The sequence below is a fragment of the Scyliorhinus canicula genome, chromosome 5 (assembly GCF_902713615.1).
Source record: "Scyliorhinus canicula chromosome 5, sScyCan1.1, whole genome shotgun sequence".
In the NCBI taxonomy this organism is placed as follows: Eukaryota; Metazoa; Chordata; class Chondrichthyes; order Carcharhiniformes; family Scyliorhinidae; genus Scyliorhinus; species Scyliorhinus canicula.
The window spans coordinates 21,630,135-21,647,472 of NC_052150.1; the positions used below are offsets into that span (position 1 = coordinate 21,630,135).

General features: G+C 46.7%; 1 protein-coding gene across 2 annotated transcripts in view; it reads left to right on the forward strand.

The window, feature by feature from the left end:
- The window catches only part of exoc2 (exocyst complex component 2), a 273,825-nt gene that overhangs the window by 170,917 nt on the left and 85,570 nt on the right, over nt 1-17,338 (forward strand). For both annotated transcript variants that reach the window (XM_038796745.1, XM_038796746.1), the window contains 4 exons: nt 878-946; nt 1,082-1,239; nt 3,723-3,844; nt 15,592-15,653. In XM_038796745.1, the coding sequence (XP_038652673.1) occupies nt 878-946; nt 1,082-1,239; nt 3,723-3,844; nt 15,592-15,653 (411 nt within the window). The remainder of the gene's footprint in view (nt 1-877; nt 947-1,081; nt 1,240-3,722; nt 3,845-15,591; nt 15,654-17,338) is intronic.

Here is a 17,338-nt window from a genome sequence, read left to right on the forward strand (position 1 = left end):
AATGTTCTTTAAGGAAGGAAGCCTGTCATCCTTCTTTGGCCTGGTCTATATACGACTCCAGACCCACACCAATGTGGTTTACTTCAAATGTCTCTGAAATGGAGGGCAGTTAAGGCTGAGCAATAAATACTGGTCCAGCCAGTAAAAAAAAATCAGCACCTCCCTTTGCACGAGCAAGGTATGGACAATTTATGCAAGCCAAGTAAAGCAGCTGAAACGCTTCCACCTTGCTGCCTCAGGTGAATATTGAGTGTCTCCTAGATAAACAGTGCCGAATATGGGAGTACGTCACATTTGCCCTATTGAATCAGCAGCGACTCCATTGAATGGGTCCTGAGCCGAATGGATGACAGCTGCATCCCCAAAGACATGCTCATGCTTGCCATCGGCACAAGACCAAAAAGTTGCCCATAATTTGAAGTCCTTGCTGCTGACCTGGAGACGAGCAGTCAGGAAGGATGACGAAAAAGCAGAGGAGAAAAGAAATGACCAGACAATGAAAAAGAGAGCCTGCAGGAAGGATGTTGATCTCTGGCAAACACTATTCATCTGAGCCAGCGGCAAAAGGGACTGCCCCTCAAAAATGGCTCTAGACCTAGAACAGACAGTCCTCAATACAGGAGTGACATCACTCTGGGAGCAGTCCAACATCTCCTGAGATGAATGAATGCCAATGATGGATTTATAACATTATGCTGGACCTCTTTCATATTTTTGTTTTAATCGTACTCCTACTTTATCTTTTGCAACAAGTATGAAATAATATGAAATCTTTTGTTTCTCTAAGGACGTTTTTTTTCTTGTGATGGTACTTTCATATTTCCATAACTTCCATATGGACAGCATTTTAATTTTAATCTTTATCTTGTAATCAAAGACAGGTGAAAAATCAGGTCCAGTTGAGAAGTTTAAGAAAAATGCCAGATCCCGACAAAACGACTTCAAGGTACATAAAATATGTTTGCTTCCATAAGTTTTTATCATTTTCTGAAAAAGTGATCAATGCAATTAATTTTTTTAAGTGAAAGAGAAAAGTCCCGATGTACTAGCAGAAGCAATACTTTGAAATTTGTTTATGCAGAAAATGACTCAGGAGGTGATAAATTCACTGGTGAAACTCATCCGAGGAGCTCTTCTTCCATCCAGCCTAGTTGAGATAGAGCTCAAGCAATATGGAGGATGGGAAGCAAAAATGGAACTTTCCGGACAGTGGTTAACCCACATTATTCATACTATGAGGTAAGCAAGATTTTTAAATATAGGAACATAGGAATTAGGAGCAGAAGAGGCAATTCGGCCCTTCGTGCCTGCTCCGTCATTCAATCAGATCATGGCTGGTATCTTCCTCATCTCAAAGCCACCTCCCTACCTGTTCCTCATATCTCTTTAACCCAATTTTAATCAGAAATATATCGATATCTCCCTCTTGAAATGATTTAATAATTCGGATTCCACTGCACTATGGGGCAGCGAGTTCCACAAATTCATCACCGTCTCCGAGAAGTAGTGCCTCCTCATCTCTGTCTTAAATCTACCGCCTCTCAACCTATATCTCTGATCTCTTGTTCTCGATTGCCCCACAAGGGGGAACATTTGGTCTACATTTACTTTATCAATCCCTTTTAGTATTTTATATACCTTGATCAGATCCCCTCTCATCCTACTAAACCCCAGCGAGTATAAGCCCAAACTGTTTAATCTCTCCTCATACGTCAACCCCCTCATCCCCAGAATCAATCTGGTGAACCTCCTCTGAACTGCTTCCAATGCCACAACATCCTTCCTCAAAGAAGGAGACCAAAACTGAACAAGATACTTCAGATGTGATCTCCCCAACCCCCTATACAATTGCAGCAATACTTCTCTACCTATATAGCAATGTTGCTGTCTGATTGGGGAAATTATACATGCAAGCTGCTTTAATTTGAAACGTGAACATTTGAGAATTTACATTTGATTAACCTCTGGAACCAAAGGTGTTTATTCATGCGTGAGCATAACATTCCCATTCTCTGCTGCACATTGTGATTCCGATGTGTACAGCACTGCACAATTAAGGGAACTTTCCAAATCTATTGTGGCTGTGGCTTGATAATTGTTGTATTGAAAGTTTCACACCACAGAACCACAACTGTCCAGTTTCAAATTATCCAATCAAACACTAATTTCTCACTGTGAGAGTGTAGTTCCCTCTATTTTCTCACCGACCCCTCTGATTTTTTCCAGACCTCTCAATACCTATAGCTGAGAGTGTGGGTGGATAGTCTGTTCCTGAATTTCCACCAGGGATGCTCAGCTGTTGAGAAATGTGTGCAAGGGCTTGGTATTGAGAGTGCTGCGATTTTCCATCTAACTGCTCACAACTGAGAGCTGAGGTTAACAGATAGTGGAATGGCAGATTGAGCATGTACCCTCTGCTCTGTTGACTTCATAAAACCAAATCAATATCAGTAGTAAAACAAGCATCATCATGAAAGAACTGTACATTTTGCATGTTTAAAAAAAAAAGTACAATGTAACAATTAAATTAGGTTCTGAGCAAGTTTCCCACCCAGACAGTGGCAGCTAATAAAAAATGAAACATTCTGGATGTTGACTGTACGGACCTCTTTAGGCCCACACTTCAAGAATTTTTAGGTTCCACAAAGAATTGCAGAAACCATAGCGCCATAGAGGCCAACAACACAGAAAAGGCTCTTCAGCCCATCGCGTCTGCGCTGGTTGAAAGCCGGCACCTAAGTATTCTAGCCCCATTTTCCGGCCCATAGCCTTGCATGCCTTGTCATGGCAAGTGCACATCTAAATACATTTTATAAGTTATGAGGGTCACTGCCTCCACCACCCTTTCAGGCAGTGACATCCAGACTTCCACCACCCTCTGGGTGAAAGACGGTTTTCCTCACATCCCCTCTAAACCGCCTGCCCCTTACCTTAAATCTATGCCCCTGGTCATTGAACCCTCCACCAAGGGGAAAGGTTTCTTCCTGTCTACTCTATCTATGCTCATATCAATCATGTCACCTCTCAGTCTCCTCTGTTCTAGGGAAAATAATCCCAGTCTATCCAATCTCTCCATAGCCAAAACTCTCCAGCCCAGAGAGGAATTGAAAATTGTTAGCGCCCCTGCTTTTCCCGCCCTTGCCTCACTCAACAGTGCAACCAGTGGCCAGATGGTTCCATAACATGGCCATCACATAAATCAGCTTGGTGAAATGCTGCACAGTTCCATGGAAGTCACTATAAATTTAAAGAAAATCAGATTGTCAATTGTGTGCAGTGAGTGCACAATGCACTGAAATTCACATACTGCTCCTGCCAGCCAAGTTGTACTCTTTAATTTCCATTCCCTGAGAACACGGTGGAGGCAGATTCAATCAAGGCTTTCAAAAGAAAAGTGCATAATTTCATGAAAAGAAAAAAATTGCAGATGGGCTACGATGAAAAGTTAAGAGAGTGGAACTCGGTGAGTTGCTTTTGCAGAGAGGTACATGGAAGCTCCTGGCCGAATTGTCGTTTCCTGTGTTGTAGGCATTCTCTGATTCAGTGGGTTCCAATTGTTTGTGATTCTTAACAAATCATTTTAGGTTGACAATAGTATTGTACAATTTAAGTTTATTGCAAATCGTGTTAATCCTACATTTGTTATTTTGCAGTCTATAGATTTGTTGTAGAATTGAAGGACCTGTCGTAATCCTAATTATTTAATTTTGATTGAATTGCAGACTTAACTATGAGTCTTTGACAATACTGGAAATACCAAATGACCTCTTGCAAGCAATTCAGGAACTAATCTTAGATTTGCGAGTGCATTGTCTGATCATTACATTGCAGCAGACAGCTGATGGTAAGAACAAAGAGTACATCTCAATTTCTCCATCCCATTCTTGTTCCCACTCCTGACTTTGAACAAATTACTGATTCTGAGCAAACACTAAGATCTGGAATTTTCACAAATTTTCCTATCCACTACTGTAATTTCATAGAAATGTAGTGGAAATCCTATTATATAGAGATGCACCATACCTCTGAAAAGTTGTGACACTGGACTGGCAATTAGGAAATTTCAAAGTTAAGTATACCCATGCAGAAAAGAAGGGAAAGGGTTATAATATGAACATTTAAATACTAAATATTTCATGTATGTAAGGAAATTTAAGTTAGAAAAGTGGAAATATATTTAATACTCTGCCGGGCGTATATCACATGGATAGTCCAATTCTGTGGTCATATGTTTGAATCTGAATAGACCATATTAAATGGCTTCAAATCAAAAGTTTAAACTTGCATGTAATGTAATTGTTTTATTACATGAAAGAAAAATTACAAGCATTATAACATAATCTATTTGTGACATTTTATTACCTAATGAATGAAACTATTTCATATTGGTTTCTTTTTTTGATTAACCATGCCCCATTTTAGCCACTTGTGTTAAAAGCTGAAGTCTCTTTGGAACACTGTTAAGGATGATGGGTTTTGTCTTTTAACTATTTGGCTATAGCAAGGTATCATTTATCGAATTCTGGATGTTGGGCAAATAACAGAAAGCATGGACTGGTTGAGATTGATTGTTTGGAGGTGGGGTGAGTTTCATCAGTGGGCAGCTGGAACCTGGACCCCTGGCTTCCAATGATGCTGCCAAGGTTGGAGATAAGGAAAGGGAGAGTGTCCAAGAATAGATCCTTATGGCTCATCGGAGTAATTGTGCAATGCTGAGAAGAGACTATTGCTTCTCTGGCTATAATCCAGTAGATGTGTGTGATGTCAAGCAAGGGTGGTCCTAAAGAGGAGGACACTGGTAGAGAGATTATTGATTATGTGACTGACCATAGTAAAAGCTGCAGAGAGGTTAAACACTATGAGAAAGGGGAATGCAGCATGGCCATCATCATGTGGGAGGTGTTGGCGTGGTGGTATTGTCACTGGGCTATTAATCCAGAGACCCAGAGTACTCTGGGGTCCTAGGTTTAAATTCCGCCACTGCAGATGGTGAAATTTGAATTTGATAAAAATCTGAAATTAAAATTCTAGTGATGACCATGAAAACATTGTTGATAGTCGTAAAAAAACATCTGGTTCACTAATGTCCTTTAGGAAAGGAAATCTTCCTGGTCTGGCCTATATGTGACTCCAAAACCACAGAGATGTGGTTGACTGTGCCCCTCGAGGGCAATTAGGGTTGGGCTATAAATGCTGGCACAGCCTGCGATGCCAACGTCCCATGACCAAATAAACAAAAGTAGTGGATGTATTTTGTGATTTTGGTTACGACTCTTTGGTGCCGCAGGGAAGGCGGAAACTTAATTTGAGATTGAAATATAGTTGGACAGAGCCAGGAGAAGATGATATCTTTGAGTATCTGAGTGGGTGGCAGGGAGAGGATGGGGATTATTCTAAACTGGTATGTTTTTATATATAGCATTATGTACAAGCATTTAAAACAAGTTTGCCATTATTTCCTTGAATGTAGTTCTTAATGTGATCAGTTTAACATTTTTTCCTAATGTGAGAGCGCCAAGTGGAAGTAGTTTGTACTCCTGTTTAGATACCAGAAAGGCAAGCTGACCCATTAGCTCTCTTCAGGATAGATTCAGATTGTTTTTATACTCCTAACTTTCTTTCGAGAATTTGAGTTTGATATTTGAATAAAAGCTCTGTGGTTGGGGAAAGAGAGGGAAATTCAAGATCACAATTGAATGCAATCTTTGGATAAATTCCTTTTGTATTTATCTCGCATCAAATTGGTTGGTTGCAAAATATGATCCTGTGTCTTCTGCTATTGTGAGATCCCAGGTTGTTGGAAAGATGTGTGTTGGTACCGTGCAGTTAAGGTTGCTTTGTAGCCCATCCCTCCTCCCCAATTTGTCAGCCTCACCAATTAGAATATAATCATTTACTTTTTTTACAAATTTAATTCTAAAATAAGGAATAGATCTCATTTTATATTTATAAGACTTGTTGCTTATTTGAATATTGTCTGCTCATGTGTTGAATAATGATCCAAGTGCGCGTACACATGGAAACTTTCAAATATCCCTTTGATCGCATCCTGAGACCAAATACAGATCTATCTTCAGAAAAAGATCTTACAGCTACAATGTCTTCAGTCCAGTATTTTTTCAATCGTGGCATACGTCAAAATATTATGGACCTGAGATCGATGTGTTAGGTTAAAATAGAATTTTGCTTTCGTCAGTGTTAATTTACATGGAAAATACAGCTTTTCCTGTTCCCACCTCAGAAGACCTTAAGACGTTGGAGCAGAAATGGGCAATTTGCCCATCAAGTCTGCTCTGCCAATCAATCAGATCATGACCGATCTGATATAATAATCCTCAACTTCACTTTCCAGCCTTTTCCCCATAACCCTTGAAACCATTACTGATTAAAAATCTGTCTATCTCAGCCTTGAACACTTAATGCTACCCCAACCTTCTGCAGTCAAGAATTCCACAGATTCGCTACCCTCTAGGAGAACAAATTCCTCCTCATCCCTGACTCTCAGCGCCTACCCTGTCGAGCCCCCTGAGAATCCTATTTGTCTCGATAAGGTCATCTCTCATTCCTCTAATCTCCAGTGAGTACAGTCTCAACCTGCTCAACTTCTCTTCACGAGACTTCCGGTTGCGGCTATGACCAGCTAAGTCGCACGTTTGGCTGCTCCTGCTACAAAGGTGTTTTCGGGCCGATTGGAGGGCCCCAACGGCGCTGTAAGGACAAATCCCGGTGGGGGAAGGCTCCCTGAAGAGAACCAGACCAACTTTATGGTCGGTACCCGGAGTGGGGTGGTAAAGAAAGCAACAGCAGCTCCCAAAAAAAAGCGGGGGAAGAAGACCAAAATGGCGGCCGGTGGTGCACCCGAGGAATGGAGGAAATGGGCGGAGGAGCAGCAGGCCGCTCTCCTGCGCTTCTTTACGGAGCTGAAAATGGAGCTCTTGGAGTCAATGAATGCGACGACCACCAGGCTGATGGGAGCCCAGGCGACCCAAGAGGCGTCGATTCGGGAGCTGCAACAGGAGATAACTGCGAGGGAGGAGGAGGCCACGGTCCTCGTGGGAAAGGTGGAGGTGCACGAGGCACTCCACCTGAAATGGCAGAGCCGTTTTGAGGAGCTGGATACCCGAATGAGGCGGAAGAACCTGAGGATCTTGGGCCTGGCAGAAGGCCTGGAGGGGTCAGACCTCCCGGGATATGTAGCAGAAATGCTGAGCTCCCTGATGGGGGCAGGGGCCGTCCCTTCGCCCCTGGAGCTGGAAGAGGCCTACAGGGTCATGGCTAGGAGGCCAAGAGCAAATGAGCCCCCGAGGGCGGTGCTGGTGCGGTTCCAGCGACTCAGCGACCGTGAGAGAGTGCTGGAGTGGGCCAAGAGGGAAAGGAGCAGCAAGTGGGAGAATTCGACGGTGAGGGTCTACCAGGACTGGAGTGCGGAGGTGGCAAAGCGGCGGGCCCGGTACAACCGGACGAAGGCGGTGCTACATGCAAAACGGATCAGGTTCGGAATGCTGCAGCCAGCGCGCTTGTGGGTCACCTACAGGAACCAACACCACTATTTTGAGTCCCCAGAGGAGGCGTGGGCCTTTGTACAGGAAGAGAAACTGGACTTAAATTAGACGCAGGGGATACTTGGCGGCCGTAGCCGCTCGGGTACTTTCAGCTGAATTCTTTGTTTGGATTTTGAACTCTTGCTGTGGTTTTTCTTCTGATGTTTTTTCCCCCTTTGCCAACTTCCCTTAGTTATTGTTATTGTGGTTATTCATGGTTATTTATGGTTATTTATGCTGTTTGGTAGAGGGCGACTGTTAAGCACAATGTTATTTGTTATTTATCTGTTATTTATAATGTTAAGTTGGGGAGGTGGGACGGGGGGGGAGAGCAGATCGGGGATATGGGCTCCTAGGGGGGGTTCTTTTACAGGCATGGACGGGGACGGGGGTGGAACTGAAGATGGCGGGGTGGGGTGTGGCAGGGCGAAAGCGCGGGCTTTCCTCTGTTTTCCCGCGCGCGGGGCAGAGGAGGGGGGAGGGGAGGAGTGCGGGGCGTGGCTAGCAATGGCGACCTTTCCCGCGCTGGAGCGGGGCCAGGGAGGAGTGGCAAGGGGGGGGAGGCCCCCCCCCCGAGCCGGGAGGAGTCGGAGTGTGGCAGGAGCAGCCGGGTCAGCGTGAACCAGCTGACTTACGGGAGTACGATGGAGGGTACATCGCGGCTAGGAGGGGTCCTAGCCTGGGGGGGGGGGGGGGGAGGGGGGTTAGGGAGGGACACCGGGTTGCTGCTGAAAAGACCAGAAACGGGAAGTGGAGGACTGGAGAGGTGGGGGGAGGGAGACAGCGCCATGGGGAGCGGGTCAGAAGGGGAGGGTCGACCCGGGGCGAGCAGGGAACAGGACATGGCTAATCGGCAGGGGAGGGGGGCGGGTCGTCCCGCGACCCGGCTGATCACTTGGAACGTGAGGGGGTTGAATGGGCCGGTCAAGAGATCAAGGGTATTCTCACACCTGAAGGGACTGAAGGCTGATGTAGCAATGTTACAGGAGACCCATTTGAAGGTAGTGGACCAGGTTCGCCTGAGAAGGGGGTGGGTGGGACAGGTGTTCCACTCTGGATTGGACGCAAAGAACCGGGGGGGTGGCGATTCTGGTGGGAAAGAGGGTGTCGTTCGTGGCGGAGGAGGTGGTGGCGGATAAGGAGGGTAGGTATGTGATGGTGAAGGGTAAGCTGCAGGGGGAGAAAGTGGTGATGGTCAACGTATATGCCCCGAACTGGGATGACGCGGGTTTTATGAGGCGCCTATTGGGCCTCATTCCGGGACTGGAGGCAGGGGGCTTGATCATGGGGGGGGACTTTAACACAGTGCTGGACCCCGGGCTAGACAGATCGAGTTCAAGGACCAATAGGAGGCCGGCAGCGGCAGAAGTGCTGAGGGGGTACATGGAGCAGATGGGAGGAGTAGACCCATGGAGGTTTGGTAGGCCGAGGGCGAGGGAGTATTCCTTTTTCTCCCACGTCCATAGAGTGTACTCCAGAATCGATTTCTTCGTGTTGAGCAGGGGGCTGATCCCGAGGGTACGGGAAGCTGAGTACTCGGCCATTGCGATCTCTGATCATGCACCACATTGGGTGGATGTGGAAATGGGGGAGGCGCGGGACCAGCGCCCGCTGTGGCGGCTGGATGTGGGGCTGTTAGCGGACGACGAGGTGTGTAAAAGGGTCCGGAAGAGCATCGAGAGCTATCTGGACTTGAATGACACGGGTGAGGTGCAGGTGGGGATGGTCTGGGAGGCCCTGAAGGCAGTGATCAGGGGAGAGCTGATCTCCATAAGGGCGCACAGAGAAAGAAAGGAGAGGCAGGAGAGGGAGAGGCTGGTGGGGGAGCTATTGGAAGTGGATAGGAGATATGCGGAGGCACCAGAGGAGGGGCTGCTGGGAGAACGGCGCAGCCTGCAGGTCAAGTTCGACCTGCTGACCACCAGGAAGGCAGAGACGCAGTGGAGAAGGGCACAGGGCGCGGTCTATGAGTATGGGGAAAAGGCGAGCAGGATGCTGGCACACCAGCTTCGCAAACGAGATGCGGCTAGGGAGATTGGGGGAGTGAAGGAGAGGGGCGGGAAGGTAGTGCAGAAGGGGCAAGAAGTGAACGGGGTCTTCAGGGATTTTTACAAGGAGTTGTATCGGTCTGAGCCGCCGACGAGGAGAGGGGGAATGGAGGACTTCCTAAACAAATTGAGGTTCCCAAGGGTCCAGGAGGGGCTGGTAGAAGGGCTGGGGGCGCCAATAGGGCTAGAGGAGCTAGTCAAGGGAATAGGTCAGATGCAAGCGGGGAAGGCGCCGGGGCCAGATGGGTTCCCGGTGGAATTCTATAAGAAAAATGTGGACTTGGTGGGACCGGTACTGGTACGAGCCTTTAATGAGGCGCGAGAGGGGGGGGTTCTGCCCCCGACAATGTCGCAGGCACTGATCTCCCTGATATTGAAGCGGGATAAAGACCCCGTGCAGTGCGGGTCCTACAGGCCTATCTCGCTTCTGAACGCGGATGCCAAGTTGCTGGCAAAGATCCTGGCAGCTAGAATAGAGGATTGTGTGCCAGGGGTAATCCATGAGGACCAGACGGGGTTCGTGAAGGGGCGGCAGCTCAACACGAACGTGCGGAGATTGCTGAATGTAATTATGATGCCGGCAGTGGAGGGGGAGGCTGAGATAGTGGTAGCGCTGGACGCGGAGAAGGCATTCGATAGGGTGGAGTGGGAGTACCTGTGGGAGACGTTGGAACGGTTTGGGTTTGGGGAAGGGTTTATTAAGTGGGTGAAGTTGCTCTACTCGGCCCCGACGGCGAGTGTAGTGACAAACGGGAGGAGGTCGGAGTATTTCGGGCTCCACCGAGGGACTAGGCAGGGATGTCCTCTATCCCCCCTACTTTTCGCACTGGCGATTGAACCGTTGGCGATGACACTGAGGGGTTCAGGGGGGTGGAGAGGACTGACTAGGGGAGGGGAGGAACATCGAGTATCGCTGTATGCGGATGATCTACTGCTGTACGTGGCAGACCCAGAAGGGGGAATGCCGGAGATAATGGAACTATTAGCAGAGTTTGGGGACTTTTCGGGGTACAAACTAAATTTGGGCAAAAGCGAGGTTTTTGTGATACACCCGGGGGACCAGGGAGAGGGTATTGGGAGACTCCCCTTCAAGCGAGCAGGAAAGAGCTTTAGGTACTTAGGGGTGCAGGTGGCAAGGAACTGGGGGACCCTCCACAAGTTGAACTTTTCCAGGCTGGTGGAACAGATGGAGGAGGAATTTAAGAGGTGGGACATGGTACCGTTGTCGCTGGCGGGGAGGGTGCAGTCAATCAAAATGACGGTCCTCCCAAGGTTCTTGTTTTTATTTCAGTGCTTGCCCATCTTCCTCACTAGGGCCTTCTTCAAAAAGGTGACGAGTAGCATCATGAGCTACGTGTGGGCGCATGGCACCCCAAGGGTGAGGAGGGTCTTTTTGGAGCGGAGTAGGGACAGTGGAGGGCTGGCACTACCCAATCTTTCGGGGTACTACTGGGCGGCAAATGTGTCAATGGTGCGCAAGTGGATGATGGAAGGGGAGGGGGCAGCTTGGAAACGAATGGAGAGGGCGTCCTGTGGCAACACAAGCCTGGGGGCCCTAGTAACGGCACCATGGCCGCTCCCCCCCACGAGGTACACCACGAGCCCGGTGGTGGCGGCCACCCTCAAGATATGGGGGCAGTGGAGGCGACATAGGGGGGAAATGGGAGGCCTGTTGGCGGCGCCAATAAGAGGGAACCATAGATTCATCCCGGGGAACATCGACGGGGGATTTCAGAGCTGGTACAGGGTGGGCATACGGCAGCTGAAGGACCTGTTTATAGAGGGGAGGTTTGCGAGCCTGGGAGGGCTGGAGGAGAAGTTTGAGCTCCCCCCGGGAAACATGTTCAGGTATTTACAAGTGAAGGCATTTGCTAGGCGGCAGGTGGAGGGGTTTCCCCTGCTCCCCAGTAAGGGGGCGAGTGATAGGGTGCTCTCGGGGGTCTGGGTCGGAGGGGGGAAGATATCAGACATCTACAAGATAATGCAGGAGGCGGAAGAAGCATCAGGGGAGGAGCTGAAAGCCAAGTGGGAAGGGGAGCTGGGAGAGCAGATAGAAGACGGGACGTGGGCGGATGCACTGGAGAAGGTCAATTCTTCCTCCTCGTGTGCGAGGCTGAGCCTCATTCAATTTAAGGTGCTGCATAGAGCTCACATGACGGGGACAAGGATGAGCCGGTTCTTTGGGGGTGAGGACAGGTGTGTCAGATGTCTGGGAAGCCCAGCGAACCATGTGCATATGTTCTGGGCATGTCCGGTGCTGGAAGGGTTCTGGAAGGGGGTGGCAAGGACGGTGTCGAAGGTGGTGGGGTCCAGGGTCAAACCAGGATGGGGGCTTGCGATCTTTGGGGTCGGGGTAGAACCGGGGGTACAGGAGGCTAGGGAGGCCGGAATACTGGCCTTTGCGTCCCTAGTGGCTCGACGAAGGATATTAATTCAATGGAAGGACGCGAGGCCTCCAAGCGTTGAAACTTGGATTAACGATATGGCTAGCTATATTCAGCTAGAAAGGATCAAATTTGCCCTGAGAGGGTCGGTACAGGGATTCTCCAGGCGGTGGCAACCTTTCCTTGACTTTTTAGATCAGAGGTAGACGTTCGGGGTCGTGGCAGCAGCAACCCGGGAGAGGGGGGGGGGGGAGGGAGGGGGGGGGGGAGGGAGGGGGGGGGGAGGGGAGGGGGGGGGGAGGGAGGGGGGGGGGGAGGGGAGGGGGGGGGAGGGGAGGGGGGGGGCAGCAAGGGTCGTGGGGGGACATGCACGACTGTAACGCGGGCAAGTCTGCTCGCTGCTCATGTCTGAAACTGTAGGCTGCCTTGTTTGTTAAGGTTGCCTGGGGGGGGGGGGGGGACTGGTGCGCGCGAGAGGGCGGGCGAGGGAGGGACATTTGCCTAGAGGGATTGTGTTGTAAATAATTAAAAAAATTAGTAGGGGTAAATGTTTGTATGGAAAAACTCTTTCAATAAAAATTATTTAAAAAAAAAAAAACTTCTCTTCACAAAAAGAAAATCCCTCCATACCCGGGATCAATCTTCTCTGGGCTGCCTCCATTGCCAGTATACCTTTCCTTAGATAAGGAAACAACACTGTTCATTATATTCCAGGCGTGGTCTAACTCATGCCTAGTATGGTTTTGGCAAGATTTCCCTGTTTTGTTTTATACTCCATTCCCTTAGAAAGAAAATCCAACATTTCATTTGGCTTCCCTATTACCTACTGAAGCTGCAGGCTCGCTTTCGTGATTTATACACCAACCACACTGAAGTATTCTCATAGCTAGTAAACTAAGAAGTAAGATGCACCCCTGATCCTTCACTTGTTGATAGGGATATAGACATGGGATTTGGTTGAAGATAAAATTTCAGAAACTTTAAAAGAATATATATGATTTTAAAATATGAAATTTTGTACAATATAGACATTTGACATTCCATAAATATAAAATTAACTTTTCAGGGCGAGAATGGTAATTGAACAGTACATGTGAACTTATTATTCCTTGTATTAAGGTGGGTCACTGGGTCAAAATCCTGGAAATCCCATCCTAACAGTACCATGGGTGTACCTACACCACAGGGACTGCAGCCGTTCAAGGCGGCCCTCACCACCACCTTCTCGAGGGCAATTACGGATGGGCAGTCTCTTGCTGGCTAAGCCAGCAATGCCATATCCCATAAAATAATTTTTAAAAGATCAGGACCCAGACCTCCCTGTCGCTTGCCTTTTTAACTCACCGCCCTGCTCTCATGTCCACATGCCTGTCCTTGGCCTGCTTCAATGTTCCAGTGAAGCCCAATGGAAACTGGAGGAACATCACCTCATCTTCCGATTAGGCAAATTATGGCCAACCGGACTTAACATTGAGTTCAACGGCATCAAACTGTGGACTCTCCCCTCCATCTTCACCCCATCTTTATTTCTATAAATTTATTTTATTTCTTCCATTGATTCATTCTTCCATCCCCCTTTTCACCCGGCTTTCCATCTTGGTTTTCCCTTACCGCCGTCGCCCTTTCCCCCCACCCAACTAGGGCTATCTGTTCCCTGTTCCAGGTTGTCCTTTGAATCACTGCTTACCTTTGGCATGGACACATTCTGATCTTTTAATATGCCACTATCAGCGCCTTTCTTAGTCATTATCACCGCCATATTCATTCTTTTTGTCCATGACATCTCTGTTGATCTCTCCCCAACCTTCACCTATCGCTTGCTCGCACCTCTCCCGCTCCACTACAGTATAAATTTCATCCTATTTTCGGTTCTCTCTCGCACTGACAAAAAGTCATCCAGACTTGAAACGTTAGTTCTCTCCACAGATGCTGTCAGACCTGCTGAGGTTTTCCAGCATTTTCTGTTTTGTTTCAGATTTCAGCATCCGCAGTAATTTGCTTTTATCAATAAGATTAAACTTTTTCAAGTGTCTTTATAGAGAATCTAATAGCATTAAAGAGCAAATTTGTCAGTTCATTGATTTAATCCAGGCGCATTTAACAGTGCATCCTCTGAAGAATTGTAGAATCATTGACAGCAACCTCCGGATTTCCATGTTCGACTGTGCCTGTGTGAACTCCAGAAGTTGCTGTCTGTTTCAGACACTGACATTTTAACGATTACTACTACTGAAAAGTCCAGGCTAATGTAAACCCATTTTTGTTAGCACCATTAAGTTTTCTTATGAACATATAGATTCTTAAATTTAACTTTTTAAGTGTGTTGTTTGGTGCAATGGACTTTAAAAAAAAAAGGATAAAGAACAACTGAGAGAATTTGGTGGTGGGGAACTCTGAGAAATTACTATGTAAATGTCACCACAGTCCCAGAGGACCATAGGCTGCTCTCCCCTTTGTACTAGTGTCACCACACCTCAGATGAGGGGCAAGGTTGAGAAGGCGGGGACTTCATGAATAATCTCAGCCGGTACGGGAATTGAACCCACATTGTTGGCTTCGCTCTGCATCACAACCAGCTGTCAGCCAACTTAGCTAACCAATCCTCCCCCCCAACGTACCATATATTAGTTTCCCAATAACGAATGTTATTTCCTTCGAGTGCTCCGATTGCCTCCCACAAGTCCCGAAAGACGTGCTGTTAGGTAATTTGGACGTTCTGAATTCTCCCTCCGTGTACCCGAACAGGCACCGGAATGTGGCGACCAGGGGATTTTCACAGTAGCTTTTTTGCAGTGTTAATGCAACCCTACTTGTGACAATAAAGATTATTATTATTGATATGTGGAAAAAGAGTTGAAGAATTTTATATTGCTATTTTTCTGTCAATATTTGGGTATTTTTGTTTAGTTTTAGGTATAGGTTCTTTTAAATCTAGTCACACTGCATAAGGAATAATAAAACATGTACTGTTCACATTCTTAAGCAAGCATACTTTGATACTAATTAAGCTGACAGCCCAGTGCTGCACTGACGGAATGCTATACCATTAGAGGTGTCACCTTTGAGAATAGGTCCCATTAGCCACTCAAACAGTAGTAAAACATCCTACTGCACAGGAGAGTTCTCCCGGTGTTCTGGCCAATATTTAACCCTCAATCAACGTAATTAAAAACAAACTGGTCATGAACTCATTGCTGTTTGGGGTTTTTTCTTCAGTGACCAAATTGGCCAGTATTTTGTTAATATTTATTGTTTAGTGAATCCGAATCCGCAAGTACCTATCTGCTCTTCTACAGCACCAAATCGTCTGCATTCAATCTACAATTATTTCAGTCTTTTACCGCGGGTTTAACCTATAATCCCCTGAGATTTCTGTGCTCCTCCAATTTTGGCCTCTGTGCATTCCTGATTTTCACCACCACATCGTTGTTGGCCATGCCTGCAGCTGCCTAGGCCCGAATGGTTGTATGTTTTATTCGCGGAATGCAAACATTTGTTTTTACCTTTTACATTGAAAACTGAAATTCTTGAAATTGTGATACCTGCGTTTAATCTAGATCTCAAATTGACATAGATGTATCCAAAATTTAAAAATTATATATATATAATATTCTACAGATGTTAAGAGGCTTGCAGAAAAAGAAGACTGGATTGTTGACAATGAAGGAACCACTTCTTTGGTTAGTCATAATGATTACTTTAGCACTTTCCCTTGCGAGATGAAATAGTTGTAATTAAATTATTAATTTAAAAGCAGGTTGCAGTTCTGTTTGAAAGTAATGTGTTTTAGTACTTTCACATTTTTCTCACATTCTCAAGCCCCTTCACAAGAATTCACCTCATCTAACAATTTGCATTCTTTGAATTATTTTATATTGTCTACATGCCGGTTCTTTTTGCATTTTTCCCAGCTTTCTTTAGTCAATTTCGATGACCTTGTTTACATGAATGTTTCAAATGTTCTGAACTCACTACTAGATTGAGTTAATTTTTCTATTGTGTTGTTGACTCGTACATTCTGTTCGTGCATTGCAGTATTTATTAATTTCATAAGGATTGTGTGTTTTTATTACATCTGTTTCCCCAACAGTAAATTTAGTACTGGTTCCATCACAACTATTGGGGTTAAACATTTATTGTGAGGTATTTATTAATAATAATAATCGTTTATTGTCACAAGTAGGCTTCAATTAAATTACTGGCAAAAGCCCCTAGTCGCCACATTCCGGCGCCTGTTCGGGAATTGAACCTGCGCTGCTGGCCTTGTTCTGCATTGCAAGCCAGCTGTTTACCCCACTGTGCTAAACCAGCCCCTGATAATAAGCTTTTATTGTCACAAGTATGAAGTTACTGTGAAAAGCCCCTAATCGCCACATTCCGGCGCCTGTTCGGGTAAGCTGGTACGGGAATTGAACCTGCGCTGTTGGCCTTGTTCTGCATCACAAACCAGCTGTCTCGCCCACTGAGCTAAACCAGCCCTAATTGACTTGTACAAATATGCATGGCATGTTAATTGGCACCCAACCTCTTAAGATATTTAAAAATATAATTTTGAGATTCTGAAAAGAGCTACTTATGCAATCGTTACTGTAAGAACATGGCTAGCTCCCTATTGAGTCCATAAGACATAGGAGCTTAATTAGGCCACTCAGCCCATTGGGTCGACTCCGCTATTCAATCACGGTTGATATTTTTCTCATCTCCATTCTCCTGCCTTCTCCCCATAAACCCCTGATCATTATTAAGAACCTACCTATCTCTGTCTGAAAGAGCTTCAGTGATTTGACCTCCATAGCTCCTGCGGCAAACAGTTCCACAGATTCACCACCCTCTGGCTGAAGAAATCCCTCCCCATCTCTGTTTTAATGGATTTTCCATTCAGCCTGAGGCTGTCTCTTCTGGTTCTTGTTTTTCCTACTCGTGGAAATACCCTCTCCACTCAATACAGGCCTCGCAGTATCTGTAAGTTTCAATAAAATCCCCCCTCATCCTTCTAAACGCCAATGAGTGCTGACTCAAAGTCGTTAACCGCTCCTCATATGACAAGCTCTTCATTCCAGGGATCATTCTTGTGAACGTCCTCTGGACTCTTTCCAAGGCCAGCACATCCTTCCTTAGATACGGGGCCCAAAACTGCTCACAATTGGGGTAGCACGGTAGCATGGTGGTTAGCATCAATGCTTTACAGCTCCAGGGTCCCAGGTTCGATTCCCAGCTGGGTCACTGTCTGTGCGGAGTCTGCACGTCCTCCCCGTGTGTGCGTGGGTTTCCTCCGGGTGCTCCGGTTTCCTCCCACAGTCCAAAGATGTGCGGGTTAGGTGGATTGGCCAGGCTAAATTGCCCTTAGTGTCCTAAAAAATAAGGT